The sequence below is a fragment of the Bos mutus genome, chromosome 19 (genome assembly GCF_027580195.1).
Source record: "Bos mutus isolate GX-2022 chromosome 19, NWIPB_WYAK_1.1, whole genome shotgun sequence".
Classification (NCBI taxonomy): Eukaryota; Metazoa; Chordata; class Mammalia; order Artiodactyla; family Bovidae; genus Bos; species Bos mutus.
In genome coordinates, this window is record NC_091635.1 from 19,591,580 (window position 1) to 19,611,805 (window position 20,226).

At 42.7% G+C, this 20,226-nt stretch overlaps 1 protein-coding gene across 1 annotated transcript in view; it reads right to left on the reverse strand.

Moving 5' to 3' along the window:
* Window positions 1-12,176: 12,176 nt before the first annotated feature.
* The window catches only part of TEKT3 (tektin 3), a 34,754-nt gene continuing 26,704 nt past the window's right edge, over window positions 12,177-20,226 (reverse strand). Inside the window, exon 8 of the mRNA XM_005887250.3 lies at window positions 12,177-14,113. Within this exon, the coding sequence (XP_005887312.1) occupies window positions 13,897-14,113 (217 nt within the window). The 3' untranslated portion in view covers window positions 12,177-13,896. The remainder of the gene's footprint in view (window positions 14,114-20,226) is intronic.

The window sequence follows — 20,226 nt, forward strand, 5'->3', positions numbered from 1 at the left end:
TGGCTGACTTTTCTCTCCCACTTCCCAGGGTCCTTCCCCCAGGTAAGAATGGGATCACTGACCCATCGAACATGAAATTCATTCATGGCACTGGGGTCACTGGGTTCAGACCACTGCTCATGGGCCCACACTGTGGTATTTTCAGGGGATTATATGTAAGGCCAGCTAGTTATCCTCACTCCTGGGTGACAGACAGTAGCTGAGGGACTTCCCTGTGGTGGTCCAGTGGTTAAGAACAGACCTTCCAGTGCAGAGGTCGTGGATTCAATAGCTGGTCAGGGAACTAAGATCCCCCATACCTAGGGGGCAACTAAGCCCACACACTGCCGCTACTGAGTCCATGTGTCCCAGCGAAAGATCCCATGTGCTGCACCTAAGACCCAAAGCAGCCAAATAAACACGTAAATAAAATAGAACAGGGCGGGAAAAGTCAGTAGCTGAGTCAGGAATTTTCAAGGCCGTGCCTCTCTCTCTCTCCATTGCCATCTGAGAATGTGGTCCCAGATTTCAATTCTGGGGTAAAAGCCAGGAAGTGAGAGACCCCTGTCTTTGATCCCAAGCTTGAGAACCCTCTTCTAATTACCCACACTTTGCATTGGGATATTGGGCTCTGAACTGGTGTACTCAATATGCCATTAAAAAAGGAAGCATGCAAATGAAAATGTTTCTCTGTTGTTTAGTGAGACCTGTGTATATAATAAATAGCAGGAGGAGAGAATGTCCCTCCCAACGTCTTTTCACACCATGATAATTAGAAGGTTAAAGGGAGGATTAATTAAAATAATTGGGGCATCTCTTGCAATAAAGGCCAAAAAAACCCCACAAATTGGTTGGAGGTATTGAGAAGGACATTGTCTGATAGAATGGGGGATCATATTCTCTGAGGAACTACAAGCTTTGAACTTTTCAGATCGTCCCCATTTCCTAAAAATAAAGACAGAAAGTTTTCTACATTATCTGTCTCTAGGGGTACTGAGTGTTGCTTATACTATTTCCACAAGTCAACTTTTACTGAACATCCTGTTCAAGGACATCTACCTAATTCATTTAAGAACTTCGTTTTATTTTCTCTTTAAATTTTTTTTTTCAAAAATTTGTCATTGTTTTTTGTTATCACTCTGCTGTTTTAAATCCTCGGTTCACAGAAAAGAATCAACGGCTCCAAGGTGGTTTGTTAAGAATAAGAGTATATTGAAAATAGTAATGTTAATACTAGAGCTCAGAATAGCATCATAAATATAAATAGGAAAGAGGATTCCAGTACAGTTCAACTATAGACTATGAATCTGCATGTGCCAGAGCCGTGATAGGAAAACAGATTTCCTACAAACAACTCCAACTGGAGGGTTGAATGAAAAGTCTGACAAGTGAGTTTTTAAATTGGATTTCACTGGATGAAGGAATTTCTTTCTTTCTATTTCTGCACTGATTTGTCCTGATCAGAAACTTCGCTAAATAGGAGTATGAAGATTTTGCATCATTTTTCACCAGTGACCTCTTTAATAAACCCACTGAGCAATTTTTTTCTAGAATGACCACAAAATACTGCTTTCCAGTCTTCAATGGAATCTTTTTCTCTAAGAAGTCTAAAACTTCAAAGCCAACATTCAAAGCCTTCTCCAAAGCATCAACAGGTTGAGTCAAAATATTTTCCCAAAGTTCACAAAACCAATTTCATAGCCTTTGACACATTTGTACTCAGAGAGTAAGTCAAATGAGCATGTGGAAATCATTAGGGCATTCACTACCCATTTCTAGTTCTCTGCCTCCTGCGTGCCTGACAGCACTGCATCTCTCAGCTGCCTCTGAAGTCAGGCACAGCCACATGACCGGCTTCAGTCTGGAAAAAAAGGTGGATAAACAATTTTCAGAGTTCTCTCTAGCCTGCTGCCAGGACTTGTCCATGTTCCAGCAGTGGCTGTTTCACCACCCTGGATCTCAGAGTAAGGATGATGTACAGCAGTCTTCAACTGCCTCGTGCCAGTCACAAACTTTGCTGAGTGAGATCAGGGGCTCACTTGTTACTGCAGCATAACTTAGCTCAACCTGACTGATGTGTAGTGATGGGATTTATTCATCAGTTCAGTTCAGTTCAGTTCAGTCGCTCAATCGTGTCCGACTCTTTGCGACCCCATGAATCGCAGCACGCCAGGCCTCCCTGTCCATCACGAACTCCCGGAGTTCATGCAGACTCATGTCCATCGAGTCGCTGATGCCATCCAGCCATCTCATCCTCTGTCGTCCCCTTCTCCTCCTGCCCCCAATCCCTCCCAGCATCAGAGTCTTTTCCAATGAGTCAACTCTTTGCATGAGGTGGCCAAAGTACTGGAGTTTCAGCTTTAGCATCATCCCTTCCAAAGAACACCCAGGACTGATCTCCTTTAGAATGGACTGGTTGGATCTCCTTGCAGTCCAAGGGACTCTCAAGAGTCTTCTCCAACACCACAGTTTAAAAGCATCAATTCTTCGGTGCTCAGCCTTCTTCACAGTCCAACTCTCACATCCATACATGAGTGGACACCAGATGGATGATGCCCTGTATTAATAACATCTAATGTGAAAGAGCAACGTCATGAAGGCTGGTGGTAAGGCTTGTGTTTGTTTTTGGTTTGTGGTTGGATAAAACCCTGGTGTACCAACTTTTGAACTCACTTGGAATATGAGTGAATATCTCAAGGAAGAAAAAGCTGACAACTTTTTCTGTTGGAAACTTATAGTACAGAAGAGGTATTTATTTTAGTGAGCAATTATTGTGTGAGTCATGCTGAGGACTGGAAAATGTGCGTTGGGAACACTAGCTAAGTAGGTATGGTGAGAGAAGGAGCTGGTGAAAATAAATGTTGGGATTACCAGTGTGTGTGTTATTCATGACGCAGTAAAGCAGGGAAGATGCTCAAACTGGAAATTTAAATCAAGCGGTGCCCATTCAGCATAGGCCTTTTGACACAGGGTGTGAAGGTATCAGCAGGAGGTATAAGATTTTATTCTCTACAATAGACTGTATTGAGTAAAAGGCACTCAAATGAGTATTTGAATTTAGGAATGAGCGTTTAGATTTTTAAAAAACATTACTTCATGGCACTGATAATATCTCTTAAGCCCAACTCAGTGATGCCCAGGGCAACAACAGACTGGTTCCAAATAGGAAAAGGAGTTCGTCAAGGCTGTATATTGTCAACCTGTTTATTTAACTTATATTCAGAGTACATCATGAGAAATGCTGGACTGGAAGAAACACAAGCTGGAATCAAGATTGCCGGGAGAAATATCAATAACCTCAGATATGCAGATGACACCACCCTTATGGCAGAAAGTGAAGAGGAACTCAAAAGCCTCTTGATGAAAGTGAAAGTGGAGAGTGAAAAAGTTGGCTTAAAGCTCAACATTCAGAAAACGAAGATCATGGCATCCAGTCCCACCACTTCACAGGAAATAGATGGGGAAACAGTGGAAACAGTGTCAGACTTTATTTTTCTGGGCTGCAAAATCACTACAGATGACGACTGCAGCCATGAAATTAAAAGACACTTACTCCTTGGAAGGAAAGTTATGACCAACCTAGATAGCATATTCAAAAGCAGAGACATTACTTTGCCAACAAAGGTTCGTCTAGTCAAGGTTATGGTTTTTCCTGTGGTCATGTATGGATGTGAGAGTTGGACTATGAAGAAGGCTGAGCACCGAAGAATTGATGCTTTTGAACTGTGGTGTTGGAGAAGACTCTTGAGAGTCCCTTGGACTGCAAGAGGATCCAACCAGTCCATTCTGAAGGAGGTCAGCCCTGGGATTTCTTTGGAAGGAATGATGCTGAAGCTGAAACTCCAGTACTTTGGCCACCTCATGCGAAAAGTTGACTCATTGGAAAAGACTCTGATGCTGGGAGGGATTGGGGGCAGGAGGAGAAGGGGACGACGGAGGATGAGATGGCTGGATGGCATCAGCGACTCAATGGACATGAGTCTGCATGAACTCCGGGAGTTCGTGATGGACAGGGAGGCCTGGCGTGCTGCGATTCATGGGGTCGCAAAGAGTCGGACACGACTGAGCGACTGATCTGATCTGATCACACTATATATTTGGAAATTCATGAGGATTTTTCAGGAGATGGACAATTGGTATAAATGAATAAGTGAGTGCTAGTCACTCAGTCAGGTCCAACTCTTTGCGATCCCAGGGACTACAGCCTGCCAGGCTCCTTTGTCCATGGAATTCTCCAGGCAAGAATACTGGAGTAGGTTGCCATTTCCTTCTCCTGGTATAAATGACTTAATAGCAAAGAATTTGACTCTTTCCCAGTACCTGTTGATTTTTTTTCCATTATTAGAGGAAGAGAGAGATGACATTGTTGGGTAGACAACATCTTAAAACTGCAACCAAAATGATGTCACAGAATTTGAAAAATTAAAAAACTCAATTCAACCAAAAAGTGCATGAGGAAATGTTCACTGATCCTTCCCAGTTTTTGACTTTCACTTTTATTGTTCTTCTGGATGTTTGAATAGATACAGAGAGTGTATACTTTCATGATACTTAAAAATCTATAGTCATCTATAATTTATACTAATTTGTCTTACTAAATTACAACCTAAATTAATTTTTTTGGCAAATTGCTATTTATTGAGTGATCCATCCTCCCTCCTACCATTATGGAGCATCGATTTTATTAGATCCACATATATAAGGGCATGATTTTGGACTTTCCTGTTTCAGTGATCTGTCTGCCTATCTCAGCTTTAATTACTATAATTTTAAAATGCTGCTTCTGTAATAAGTAAAAGTAGCTGAAAGATTTTTAAGGACACTTAGAGAAGTCTTACCTTAGAGTAACTTTAAAATTGTTACCAAGTAACTCATCTCTTTAGAAGGTAATATACGTAATCTGACTCCTCCAGTCTGATTTCTTCCTCTCTTCCTTGGCTTCTTCTCTATACTTGCAAACGTGAACAACGTATTCATATCTTGAAGAAATTTGCACTGTCTTGGATGTTGCAATCCTGCTTTGTCCCCAGCAGCTCTGGACATCTTCTGGGTGTGGGAGAAAGGAGCCCTTAATGAGAAAAAACCTCAACACGTGGTTTTCCTAGAAGCTCTCCCATCTTTCCGTTCTGACCACCACAAGTGTATCCTTCCTTCTTCCTCGGTACCTTCCACTGAGAAGTTCGTCAGAAGCTTCTCTGGCCTCTTGCTGCCAATAGCTCAAATCGAAATCTCTCAGCCTGGCACTCAGGACCACCAGAGTAAGAGCACAAACTTACTTGGCAGCATCCATACCCATTGCCACCCTAGTTAACATTTGGCCTGAAAGGGTCTGCGTTTCAGTAGCTGTGTGATCTTGGGCCCTTAGCCTCACTCCCTACAAACCCTGAAGTCCACCAGGAAGTGGCTTAGCCAGTGGGATATTGAGTGTGTCAGACAGTGAGGAACCTGCGGGATTGGGAGCCCCGTCTTTAGCACACATGCAGAACACGGCCCATCTTGTAGAGTGGTGGTGGCAACACCTCTAGGCTCCTGGAGGTAAACACTGGGACCCTCCCTTTTTCTTCTGTGTTCTTAGAGGTCACCAAGTGGTTCTCTTTTCTCATTGCTCACCCTTTTTTGACCCAATGAAACTATTTTATTTCTTGGCATCCCCATACCTGCAATTACCCTTAATAGATGCTCTATAAAGCTTTGCAAATAAATAGAGACCACATGGCCACAACACAGAGAAAAGATCCCTGAGAGTCAGAAGGTCTGAGCTTCATCTGGATTTGTCCTCTTCCAGTTCTGTGGTACTGAACCACTAAATAGCTTTCCTGAGTTCCAGTGCCCTACATTTTCATTTGAAGTGGTGTTAATTTTCTGTATTTAAGAGTCACATGTGGCTGGTGGCTACTCTTTTGGACAGAGAAGACATAGGACATTTCCATCACTGCAGAAACCTCTACTGGACGGTGCTGAGAGTTAATACAGCACAAGAAGAAGATGCTGTGGCTGGCAGACATGTCATAAGATAATCTTTATGGGAAATGCCTGGAATAGAAGCTTCACGGTCAGCAGGAACACGGCTGCATTGAATGGGAGAGATGGTCAGTGTCTGTGAGAGGCACTCCAGGGCTTCAGAGGAATTAGATTAGCGGAGATTCAGAAAAGCAACTGAGAAACCTCATCGGAACCATCTGGGAGTCATCTGAGCTCACTGAGTCATAGGGAGGAAGAGGGGAAAGTGGCCCCACCTCATGTGAGAGTCTGCAGCATTAAACTCAAGCTATGGCACAGCTCCCCCAAAGTATTGTGAGGCTTCAAACGGAAAACAGTGGTGTTCAGATCTTTAAGCTTCTTAATCGATTTAAGAAATTGAGCCTGATGAATGCAAGGAAGTGATTACTGGCCTTAAACAGAAATGTTTTGGTGAAGTAACAGAAATGGAAGCCTGATCACAGGAGGCAGAGTGAATGGACACAGCCTATCATGAAAAGACTCTTCACAAATGCAATGAATTCTCCAGCTCCTATATCTAATCTCAGAACCAAGGTCCTATGCCTGCATTCTAGCTGTAACAACTACTGGGGGAAAAAAATCCTAAAAGATGCCTAAAAATAAAAATCAAATTGATAGAAAGAAGGCCAATATCTTCAGAAGCATAACATCTTAAATTCTGAAGCATTGTGCTTTAAAAAGGATATGAAGAACTGGAAAGTTGGAAGGAAGTTCTGGGAAGAAATCAGATTTATTCCTCTTATAATCTGAAACATAATAACAGTACCTTTTATTTGTATGGTACTTTAGAGTTCAAAAATGGCTTTTAATACATCTTTCTCTGAGTTAAAAAAGAAAAAGAAAGAAAAGAAAGAAATTGAGCTTGAGTTGGGAGGCAAAAACATGGTGTTTAGCCCAGAGAAAAGAAGACTGGGAGGACACATATGAGAAATGATACCTTTCCCAACTCAGAAATGTCCTGTTAACCTATTAACCCTCTGTTCAATTCTCAGGATCCTCTTCAAAGGACACCCCTTGGCCAGGTTCTTTGTACCAGCTGTACTGTAAGTTTCTAAAGGGCAACAACCATGACACCACTCCCCTCCAGTCTTCACATCACAACCAGAGCATCCTTCAGGAATTGAGACGATGACCCTCCTTGAGTCACACCCTCCAATGGTTACACATCACAAGTAGGGTCAAGATCAAACTCCCACAGCCAGGACCACCTATGAAAATGCAGGGCTCCTTGTTCAAAAATTATTAAGAATTTCAAGATGGTGACAGCAGAGCACTGGCCCAAGCATGAGCTCCCCTGAGTCCAGGGCCTTGAGTGACTGTGCAGGTCTCGTGCCTATGAAGCCAGCCCTGCCCATTTGTAACTCTCTTATGTTAGTGCTGTCACTCAGTCACGTCTGACTCTCTGATCCCATGGACTATATAGCCCACCAGGCTCCTCTGTCCCTGGGATTCTCTAGGCAAGAATACTGGAGTGGGTTGCCATGCCCTTCTCCAGGGCTTCTTCCTGATCCAGGGATCAAACCCGGGTCTCCTGCCTTGCAGGAAGATTGTTTACTGTCTGAGTCACCAGAGAAGCCCTGTATGAAGCTCCTCAAATGTTCGGGGTCTTTGAAAATGCACTTCTCTGTACCACTGTGGGCTCTCCCACCCCCAGCACATTGCACATTGATCCTGTCCCTTTCAGATAGTTGCTTAAATGTCACAATTTCAAGACAGCCTCCCAAGGTTCAATCCCTCTCATAAATTGTCATAATTAGCTTAGTTCTTTGTTAAGAACTAAGGGTTCTTAATTCTTAAATTTGATTGGGTGGCCCGTCAAATTCACTGGGCTGTCACCTCCATGAGGGCAAAGACCATGTCAATCTTGTTTACTGTCTTATTTCCAGAGCTCAATAAGCACAAACACATGGTAGGAACTCAGTAGAAATCTATTGATTCAGTGAATGAATAAAGAATGAACTGCAAATAACCCACATATTTTCTTTTTTTGCAAGTGCAATGTGCCACTTACTGAGAGATCTTCAACTTAGCTATTGAACTTTTGCTATTGATTTCTAACATAATTCCACAGTGATAAGAGAACAGACTCTATGATTTCAATACCTTTAGACCATGAAATTTTTGTACCTTGTTTCTTTTCTTGAACAATAAACACATCTCAAAACTTCTCTAAGAAGGTAATTACTCATCTGACCAACCAGAACTCAAATGACTCTTGAAATTCTCCCTAGGTAGTTATGCATCGGTAGGTTTGAGGTTTTTGTTGACTCCTCATCTCTAAATTTCATAATTAGAGCCCTTTCTACATTCCCTAACACTGCTATTCCACACTGCTTAGTACCCATTTTATTAATACATTCCTGTGTATCCTCAGCTCCTTGCAAACAAAGAAAAATGTGTCCTTAGCTAAGGGTCTTAAAATCCTCAAGATAAGATGAACAGAAACCAAACCAAGGTGAGAAAGGGAGGGACCTACTTCTAAATTCTCTTTTCTGTCTAGAGGAAGTTAGCTATTTCTGTTGCTATAACTCCAGCTCAAGAAGACAGTCCAAAATGCACACATACGGGAAAGAACCTATTTTAGTTAACTAGCACTAAAATGTCGGTGTCACAAAGCACAATCGTTTTCCATTTGCAACTGAACACTCTTAAGGAAAAACATGCTGTCAAAGACACAGGCACATGGAGGGCAATTCTACAGTCCATCAGTATCAATGGCTATTGCCAACAGGATGCTAGAAGAGCTTGATTCCTAGAACTGAGTACCTTCTGTCAAGCTGTTTGAGATTTTTTCCTTCTATCTGTAAAACAGAGTATACACTCAGATATGGTTCTTAAATTCTATTTAAAGATATACTCAAAGAAGTTTAGATCTAGGACTTTGCAATATTTTGGCAAAATTAATTCACTAATATTGATGAGATTGATTGTTCAAAATATTATATCCTCATGAATATCTGTTGGGAAAAATAATACATCGGTCTTAAAATAATTTTCTTTAAACCACCACAAGCTTTGATAACGTCTAATTTATTCTAAACAGTCAGAGTTCCCTCCTCACTGTACCATGGTGTCACTGGAGCTGCTTTTTGGTCTTGATGAGCTCTTTAGAAGCTCTTTGCTAAAAGGAAAAAGTTGGCAGCAGAAAGGGTCTTCTATTAGCTTCCAGCAAAATGAGTGAACAGCAGGGTCCCCAGGGAACCAGCCATCAGTCACAAAACAGAACCCTTCTGATGTCAGAAGAGAAAGATCTGGGTTGAGGGAGAAGTCAGAAGTGTTAGAGCAGAGGCTGCAGAGTCTGTGCTGCTGCTTCTTCATCCTGGGCCCCTGCAGGCTAGACTCCCCTTCGGATGTCTAGATTCTTACCTGTGTGAACACACACGTGGCCCCAGAATCCTTCTCAACATTCTGAGTAAGCACAACTGTGGTCTAGAGCTGGTCCTCAAGATCAGATAGACTTCCCACCCCTGGAGAAGAGATGAAGTAGTGTCTCTTTTCCCCATGAATGCATGAAGGTATAGGGTTCAGGAAATACCATCATGGCACCCTGCGTAGAACGCTGGGTGCGTAATCTCAACAATGCTGGGTCTAGCACCACTAGGAACAGCTGAAGGGCCAGGGCTAGAGGAGTGGACACTGACAAGGTCAAAGGGGACACATCAGTGAGAACCATTCCACCTCCTCCTGCACTGGGTCAGCCCCACATACAAAAGGAAGGACTCCAGCCCCGTTTTCAGGGCAAAACAAAAATTATAACTGAGCACTAGACCCCACATCAGCTATTTACAGCATGAACTCAAGACTCAAAAATGCCTGGCGAGGTGTTTATGACAACACTCTCCAGGGACATAAAAGGAAATTACTAAAATTATAGGTGACTTGGCTATTTAGGGGCAGTTACACACATTTCTAAATCGGAATGATGCTTGGCTGGGTGGAAGCCTTTAACATTCCACAGCCTTTCTTAAAGCCACATAATATTAAAGACAGTTTGAGCCTGAGGACACGAGGCCAGATCACGTGTTGATATTTGCAGACCTGGGATTCTTACACAAGATCACGCTCTGTGAGTCTTGGCTGTTCGTGGGTCCTTGTGTTTGAATATTTGCCCTGGTGAAGTAGTTGTGACATTTAGACCAGAAACCAAATGTTTATTTGTGGAATTTTGCCTTGCCCACGCTTTACCAAAATAACAAGAAAACTAGCCTTTTCCTATGTCTGAACTGCGTCTTCTTCCCATCACATTCTTGTAATCCTGGGAACATATGTTTAAGTAAAAGGACTCCATATTCACACATTCCTCAAAAAAATACAACAAATTATAATTCATGGAAAAAGTAGGCAAGACTTTTCCCGAAACACACAACAAATAAGACACATGTGGAATTTATGTTTTTTCTCACCATTGTCTAAAAATGATGACCACCAACACTTGATTACTCTAATTGCTAAGTGTTTGGTGGCACGTATATATCTTTGTTTCCATTAGAAGCAAAAGGAGGATGATGAAACCTACAATTTGATGTCTAAAATGATATACTGGGACTACGAAAATAACACGAGGACAAGCTTATCATGTTTATGTCAATCCTACTAGCGTTTTGAGACGTTTTGTGAGGTTGACTAAACCAAGAATTGCTGGAGAAAAAACTTTAGGAAACAGAGATAGAGAGAGAAATAGACTTGGGGTTAGTAGACAGCGGTTAGGACAGAGCAGAAAGAACTCAGGCAGGAAAAGATGCTAATGAGAGAGAGAGATGGGCATGCAAGACGCAAGTAGCGAGAAACAGGAGAGAAGAGACGTCCTTCCCCAACCCCCACCCCCTGTAATTTCATCTCCCCATTTCAGAGTTTCTAGATCAAAGGATTCAAAGCTAGCATGCTCTCTACATCATATCAAATTGAATTCCAGATGGTTAAGTGAAACTTAAGAAGTCATGAACTGAATTAGAAGAAATTATAAGTAAATAATCCTGCGGTGAGAAAGAGCTTTCCTGGTGTAATTCCAAAGAAATAAATCATAATGGAGACATCTACACAGTTCACCCTCTGAACATTAAAAACTATAAGCAAAATGTAAACACAAGAGGCATATAAAGAATGTATGTTCTGTATGTATATGGCTAAGTCTCTTCGCTGTTCACCTGAAACTACCACAACATTGTTAATCACCTATACTCCAATACAAAGTAAAAAGTTTAAAGTTTTTTAAAAAAGACTATATATTCTTGGGAATTCTCTGGTGGTCCAGTGGTTAGGACTCAGCGTTTTCACTGCCTGAGGCCCAGGTTCTAAGACCCTACAAACCGCGGAGCAAGTGCAGCCAAAAGAAAATATGTTCAGCACGTAGGATGAAAATGTGTGTCACAGGATATACAGGGAACTCTTAAAAACAAATGAAGAAAAGATAAATCCTTGGGGGAAACAGGCAAATAACAAGGACAAGCAATTGACCAAAGAAAGTCAAGGACCCAGTAAACAATGTCCTACGTCATCATTTTCCAAAGATGAGATGTGAAAGCAATAGAAGCACTTTCCTGTGATGGGAAAGACGCAGAAAGTCAGGCCCTCTCATGCGCTGGTGGTAGGGATGCTAAGTAACACATTCTCTCAGGAACGCCATTTGACAAAATACCGTAAAAGCCTTTCCCAATGTGTGCCTGAGTTCTGATGTAATGATTACATATCTAGGAACTTAACTTAAGGGAAATATTAAAGATGTTTGCAACTTTGCAGACATTTCACTAACAAGATTCAGTCATGGCTACCTTTTTATAAAGAAAAGTTCCTTTTTATAAAGAGGAATTCCCTGGAGGTCCAGGGGTTTAGGACTCCATGTTTTCACTGCCAAGGGCACAGGTTCAATCCCATCCCTAGTCAGGGAACTAAGATCCCACAAGCTGCACAGTGGAACGAAAAGAGGAAAAAAAAAAATAGTTATTAAAAAATACACTAAAAAAGAAGAGTCAGCCACAATAAAAATATCCAATAATGGGGGATAGGACATAAAGCGTTCTAAAAACTCAAGACAATGGAATATTAAAAAGCCATCAAAATGATGCTGTGGAAAGGGATTAAATGACATGGAAAGAGTATACATTTTCAAGTGGAAAAAGCATAAATGAGTTGAGGTGAGCAAGGCTCTGGGGATGGAGTCAGTCACATAATAAGTTTCAGCTTCATAAGGGCTCCTTTATTGGGAATTCCATTTCTGAATGGAAAATGTGCACAAAATCACAGAAATAAAATATATGTATATCGAAACATCTAGTTAGTTTAAAAGTAATTGAAAGTTTTTATTTTTCTCTTTTGCTCATTTGTACTTTCTCTTTTTTATCAAAGTATAGTTGACTTACAGAATTATATTAGAGTCAGGTGTATGACAGTGATTCAGTATTTTTACAGATTATAATCCCTTTAAAGTTACAACATAAAGGCGGTATTTCCCTGTGCTTATGGATTTTATACATAATAGTTTGTACCTCTTAATCCCCTACCCTTCTCTTGCTCCTCCCCCCGCCTTTGCCCACTTGTAACCACTAGTTTATTCTCTGTGAGTCTGTTTGTGTTTTATTAACTTCATTGTTTGTCTTATTTTTCAGATTCCACATATAAGTGATAACATAGTGAAATAAATCAGCCATAGAAAGGGAAATATTCTGTTATCCCTTGTCTGTGTTTTCTGACATTTCCACGAGTGGTATTTATTGTTTTTACAGACACTGAGGCAAGGTTTTAAAAAATGATGCTGTGTATTAACAGCTAATGACAGAAACCCATTTGAATAAGGAAATGAGATTACCAATCAGCAGCATCATCCAAAATGTTATTAATCATGTATTTAAATACAAGCATTACATATTATACCTATTTGTAAATAAACATAAACATTGCATATTACCTATATATGCAAATAAATTTTATATGTACATATATTGTAATAGAAAAAGGACTGGAAACACGTACCATAAAATGCTAACAAGCTTCAGTGATTATTTCTGGGTGTTGTGAAAATAAAGCAATTTTCAGGGGTTCTGTGTGTGTGTGTTCCCTATTTTCCAAAACAGGTATTCAGCAAATGTTTTTCATTTATAATACACAAAAAGTTTTTTTAAAAAATACACAACCCTTGAGATAAGGCAGGACCTCCTACAATGTAAGTGATGTCCCGTTTACTGGTCCATCCAGCATCAGCACCTTTTTGTCACCTTTTTGGACGCTCTGCACTCACAAGTGAGGTGAGCAAGTCCTGCTGATTCATTGCACCATGTCTGGCGTTTCTCCCCTCTTGGTTTCCACGGCCATCTCTCTAATTCAAGACTCTCCTTCCCCAGTCATGGCTTTCACAAGGACATGTCCCCACCCAGAGATGTCCACTGTTCCCCCAATCGACATGGAACTGAAACCCTCCCCCAACATTTCCAGGCGTCTCACCCATCCTATTTCTTCATACACGCCCTCCATTAGGAATCACAGCCAACTGTCCCCTTACTATTGTCCAAAGGCACTCTGTTTTTCCAGCTTCCTTTTTGCTCCAAGAACCCTGACAACCACCTTCCCAGAAACCTTTCTCCTTCTCTCAAAACCCACCTGCCAGGACAGGATCTCTGTCCCCACACCTCAGAGGAAATACACTTCTCCTTTCCAGCCCATTCATGTTACACAGAATAAGAGGAATAATACAAATAAATGTTCTTACCTAGTCTGTTACATTGTATTTATCTAGCTCAGGAGCCTAGTAAATCTAGAGAATGAAGGTTTGGATGCAAAGAAAGGGTTTTCCAAGACAGGACCCCAGTACGTATCTATAAATACGATCCTTTAATAAGTGAGCAGATCATCCCTTGCATAAGCGCAGGCGCAGGGCCCTGGTCCCGCCTGGTCCCGGGAGCGCCACATCTGGTCCGGGGAGAGCACCTAACAGAAGCCCACCAGGCGCAGGGTGCTGGGGAAGCTTCTGCGCATGCTCATGCACTTGTCCTGGTCGATGTACAGGGAGTTGGCCTTGACTGCCAGGTCGTGCTCAAGCGTGGCCTTCGTGTGGGCCAGCGACTGCAGCGTGTCCTCCGCGTCCCTCAGGCGCTGCTGCAGGGTCTGGATGGTGTCGTCCACCTCGTACACCTCGTTCACCAGCCTGCGTGGGGAAGAGGCGCCCGTTAGGTTAGCAGAGGTCAGGCTGGTCATTGCTCCACCGGGGGCGTGTGTGCTTACTGCATTCCCACCGGTCACCCCAACCTCAGAACTATTTCACGTCACACGGGAAACAGTATCGGTGTGCAGTTGCATGAGACCAGGAGGAAATGTCAAAACCCAAGAGAACATGAAAATGACAATGCATGAAATCAGCTACATGAGCCATGAAACAAGTTGCAGTTCTGATTGTGCTGCTGATGAAAAACATGAAACATTTTCCTTAAGACTGAAAGGAAAAAAGGCATGATTTTATATTAAAAAAAAATCTAGCATCTCCCTCTCAAATTATTTTAATCCACATTGTTTTCATTTTCATTTCTTTAATTATCAGTGAACCTTTCTTCAATGTCTATTGGGCATTTGCAATTCTGCAAAAACAATTTGGCAAGTGTTTTCCCCAATTTGTTTTTGACTTTTAATCAGCTTATGATAGTTTTGTTAAAAGTAAGATTTCAATTTTTAGTAAGATGTCTTTGTGATTTCTTCTATTGTATTTATATTTAGAAGCCTTTTCTCTTCCCAAAGAACAATTAAGCAAGGACTCCTTTACAGTCTGACCTGGCCAATAGTATCCAAAGGATATGACCACATGGTCAGTCAAGAGAAAGAATATGAAACAGGTTACAAAATGACAATAATAATGATCATTAATTTATTGACTGCATTAGTGTATGTGTATATATGTATATATATATATATACATGCATGCACGCTCAGTCACTCAGTTGTGTCTAACTCTGTGACTCCATGAACTGTAGCCCACCAGGCTCCTCTGTCCATGGAATTTTTCAGGCAAGAATACTGGAGTGGTTTGCCATTTCCTCCTCCAGGGGATCTTCCCAACCCAGGGATCAAACCCACATCTCCTGTGTCTCCTGAACTGGCAGACGGATTCTTTACCACCGAGCCACCTGGGAAGCCAGTGAAAACACCAACTCCAAATTCATCAAATTTTGACCAGCGATTAAAAGCTAGTTTTCCTTATTTGGAGGTTCATTTATCAGGAGACTGGAGTGCATGAAATTAACTAAAATGTACCATAATCTAAAGAGAAGAGTGACAGTAAACAAATAGGATGGGGACATCCCTGGAGCTAGAAAATGATCTCATGATCATAGAAGAATATTTAGACCATGTTTAAATCGTTATACCAAGGCCATCTTATAGCTCCACAGAACTTTGCAACTGAAAAATAAATGTGAGAGGTCATTAAGCCACGTTTCCTTGTTTTACAGTTGAAGAAACTAAACACCCCAGGGACTGATGAACTGCCCTCCCTGCAGGCACATATCCATGTTTATACACAGCATGGTCATCCAGGAAGATGGAAGGAAATCAGGGGCCTTGACAACCATAATAAAGAACTGGGTCCCATTTCCTGCCCGACCCGCTCAGCATCCAGAAGCAGAGAGCAGGGAAGTTGGCCTCTGCACTCTCTCCTACTCATGAATTTGAACAAAGTGAAGAGTTTGACATAGAAGGATAAAAGAATGATTTCTTCATTGTGTTAACTTGTGTTGAATAATATTAAGTGAGAACAAGAAGAAATAACATCAATGTCTGATGATAACAGACACCATAGCTGGATGATGGGGTACTACACAGTCATACCTTTTACAAAAGAATTTGTTCTTGCCTTGGGATTCCCTGGTGGCTCAGTGGGTAAAGAATCAGCTTGCAATGCAGGAGACGTGGGTTCTATCCCTGGGTCGGGAAGATTCCCTGGAGGAGGGCATGGCAACCCTTGTCTAGAAACCTATGGACAGAGGCGCATGTCGGGCTACGGTCCATGGGGTCCCAAAGAGTTGGACATGACTGAAGTGACTGAGCATGCATGCACATGGGGAAAGAGACTCAGAATATAATGTTGGTTGAAAACATTAAGCTATTTGGGAGCCTCCTGCAGCCATCCCAAGGTTGGGGTCACTGCAAAGCACCCCCAAAAGGCTCATGGAGGCAACGACAAGCCTGTGCACACCCACACCATGACTTCATCTGAGAACCTAACCTGTTTTCTTATGTTGCAAGGGGGAGGGGAGGAATTAAACTTTTGTGCGAAAGTTTCCTTTGGTCTAAAATCAGTAAATGCAGCATCTGAGAACAGAGCTAAAAGCATATTTTGTTGTTGTTGTTGTTAAGATCAAGTTGGATTTTAAAAGTTAAGTTATTTTTTGAAGATCCCAGGGTTTACAATACCACTAGCAAAGAAACAGGTCTTCAGAGAGACTGTTGGATAGGGCTGGTGGTAGGATTTACGAGGGCCCGTTGTTTATAATCACACCGGCCTGCTTCTCGTCTCGCATCCTTCACTGAACTGTTTTCACTGCTTCAAAAGGAACTCTGAACCCGAAGGTAGGGACGGAGCAGGATTATATGAGTCTTTACTCCTCCAAGCCAAATATGTTAGTCTAGTGGGAAATTTATCTGTGAGAGATCTTCTGAAGAAAGACACATTAAAATATCAATTTCTTAAAAGGAATACAATTTCTTAAAAAGATACTTAGAATGCAGGCAGCTAGCATCCTTGTTTCCCTATTGCTGTGTGAAGGCAGCGCAGAGGTATTACGCCTCCCTCAACTTGCGCCATTACAAATACATTTTTCCTCCTCTTTCAAGGCCACGTTCCCCTCTCAGTTTCCTTATTTTTTTGGCAGATGGCAGAGAGCCATTCCGCTGGAACCACTCCTTCTGGGGGAAATCACAGAACTGAAAAACAGTTTGCATTCAAATACAAATAAAACTACCATCGTTTGAAAAAAAAAAATCAAGATGAAGTACAGCAGAGCCTGGTCTGGCCTACCACCAAGGATGCCAAGAATGTTTAGAATTGCTCTTGAAAGAACCCATTTAGAAAAACTTCAAATGCAAAGCAAAGTGTTGAAATGAAAACAGCACTTCTTCTCTGTCCCCACTCCCCTGAGTTCACGGTTCTTATGTTTTCTTCACCCAGACAGCCAAAGGCTGCTTTCAGAATGCTCGATGAGAAAGAAAAATAATCCCCTCCCTCAATAATCATCCTCAATTCCACAGTTGTTCCTCTAGGACCATATTTTTGGCAACGATATTTTAACAAGAAATCTTTATGGAAACAAAAGCAGGTTTTGTCCTGAAGTTGGTAAAGGAGCAGAGGAAATAGACACATGGCAGGGTCGCCAGGAAGTAAAGGAAAAAAAAAAAAAAGCAAATTCTGCTCAGCCAGGAAGGGCAAGAAAAGAAGAAAATGCATTCAGCATCTTAGAAGTGGCTGTAAACACCTCACTGTCTGATAACTGCAAAGTCAAATTTGACCATGACCCAAGCCCTTCTAGAAAGCAACCCTGGCTGGTCTGATGGCAGCCTGGACAATTTCTCTCGCCCTGCCTCTATTTCGATGACTTTGCAGAAATTGTCAGAGCATGAAACTGCAGCTCAGCTTTTCCTAATAATATTTGCATAAAACCACAATTCATGATCTACTGGCCAAATGGGTGTGACCCCACTCAATACCAGGTTCCTGTAATAAGCAGACACTTCCGACTGGCTGCCTCCAGAGTGGAGGCCCACTTATCCTCCGAGATGGGCTGTGTGTGAGTCGGGGTTCTGCGGAACCCACTTGGATAAAGGTGGCCTGGGTGGGTGGCCTCCTCCAAGGGATGGCCAGACGACAGCTCCACTGAGAGAAAGGCAGCTGCTGCGGGAGATGAAAGCCAGTGGCATGTGGTCTAGAGCCCGTCTCTCAGTATCCAACACAGACAACATGCGTGCTGCCCGTGGAGGGGGCTCTGCAGTGATGCTTCCTCTGTGAGCCTCAGGTTCATCATCTTCTCCGAGAGCCAGATGTAGCCTGTGCTCGGCTAAGATATCCCATGGCAATCCAGAAGCCAGAGGAGCTCAGGCCTAGGACTGGGGGTGCCAGGGGCCCCACCCAATGAAAGAGAAGCAGAAGCAAATCGCTGGGTTGGCTGAACGGAGCTCAGCAGCAGACAGACAAGGATTCTAACTATCCTTCCAGCAGGTGCCAGCCAGGCCACGTCACTCAGCTCACGTCTGCCTCAATTTCCCTATTTATAAGGTGAAGATCATGCAGGAGGTAAAGTGTGCAGGACAGCGCCCAGCACAGAATAAGATCAATAAATGACAATGGCCCTGGTGATTGTCAGGCTTCCCTGGTGGCTCAGACAGTAAAGTACCTGCCTGCAATGCAGGAGACCTGGGTTCAATCCCTGGGTCGGGAAGATCCCCTGGAGAAAGAAATGGCGACTCACTCAAGTATTCTTGTCTGGAGAATTCCATGGACAGAGGAGCCTGGTGGGCTACAGTCCAGGGGGTTGCAAAGAGTCGGACTTGACTGGATGACTAACACTTTCATGGTGATTGTCAGCATCACCACCTTTATCATCTTCATCATTTCCGGCCTCACAAAACTGCCCCCCCCACATTGGACATATGTATACCTACGGCTGATTCACATCGATGTTTGACAGAAAACAACAAAATTCTATAAAGCAATTATCCTTCAATTAAAAAATAAAAAAGACCCGCCCCCTTTCCTTCGCTCCGGGGAACACACAGCCTCACCCTCCTGCTTGTTCCCTGGGTAAGAGCTCAGAGTCCTTTTGTCCCTAGATAGAAGGGAACTCTATCATGGAGCAGGGCAGATGACAAGGCCAGTGGCCTCTCCCCTCTGCACAAGTTCAAGTGCTGCCCCATCGCTCCTCCAGTTGATATAAATTTGACTTGCTTCTACACAAATTGTTTCAAGACCTAAGAAGAGCCATAATGAAATCCAGAAAGAGGCAGACAGACTGGTACTGAGAAATTAGAAATAAAGCCAGAATGGGGGTGAGGGTGGCCAAGTCCACATGAGGCCATCTAAAAGGAATCTTCCAGGTTAAAATGATAAGAATAAAATATACCTAGTGTCCGGGCACATGTGGGAGATGCTTGATGAAGACCAGCTGCTTTCAAGTTCTACTGAGAACAAGAACAAACTGAAATGAGCTGAGATGAGCTGTTGAGGTTTAGGGAATCCTAAGGATGCTCTGAAGGACCAGGGCAGGTATTAGCTCCCCAAAGTGGTGAAAGAGAGCAGCGGTGAGAGCAGACAGATGGGGTCTGGGGAGCTGGTGCCCAAAGTCCCTTTTCTTATGAGTCCGGGGGACTGAGAAGCTCATAGTGGCCAACCTCTGAGCTGCTTCCAAGACAGGAATCTGGAAACCCCAGAGACTCTAGGCAGATGTAAAGGAACCCAGCGCGTCCTCCATCTGCTGAAGGAGGCTAAATGTTTGTTAACACTTTTCTTGTATGTAGCGTTGATGTCATTTCCTTTTTTCTCTATCCGTGGTAAAATACACATAACACAGAATTTACCATCCCAGCTCTTAAGTTTGTGGCATTAATACCCTCACAATCTTGTGCATCCATCACCAACTTCTACACTTCGAGAACTTATCATCATCCCAAGCTGCAAATACTAACACCATTACTGACACTTTAAAGAAGGCTCCTGTCAAAGCTATGGTCTTTCAAGTAGTCATGTATGGATATAAGAGTTGGACCATAAAGAAGGCTAGACACTGAAGCATTGATGCTTTTGAATTGTGGTATTGTAGAGGACTCTTGAGAGTCCCTGGGACTGCAAGGAGATCAAATCAGTCAACGCTAAGGGAAATCAACCCTGAATACTCATTGGAAGGACTGATACTGAAGCTGAATCTCCAACACTTGGGCCACCTGATGTAAACAGCCAACTCACTGGCAAACATCCTGATGTTGGGAAACATTGAAGGCAAAAGGATAAGAGGGTAGCAAAGGACAAGCTGGTTGGATAGCATCACCAATTCAATGGACATGAACTTGAAACCTCCAGGAGATGGTGAGGGACAGGGATGCCTGCCATGCTGCAGTTCATGGGGTCACAGAAAGTCGGACATGATTTAGTGACTGAACAACAATGACAACAAAAAAGTCTGCAGCACCAAGACCATCACTAGGTTCCCCCACATCCCCGAGTTGGCGGACACACCTTTGAAAGCAGCTCAAAGCTGCAGGCAGGCTGGGGGCTTCCCCAGAAGA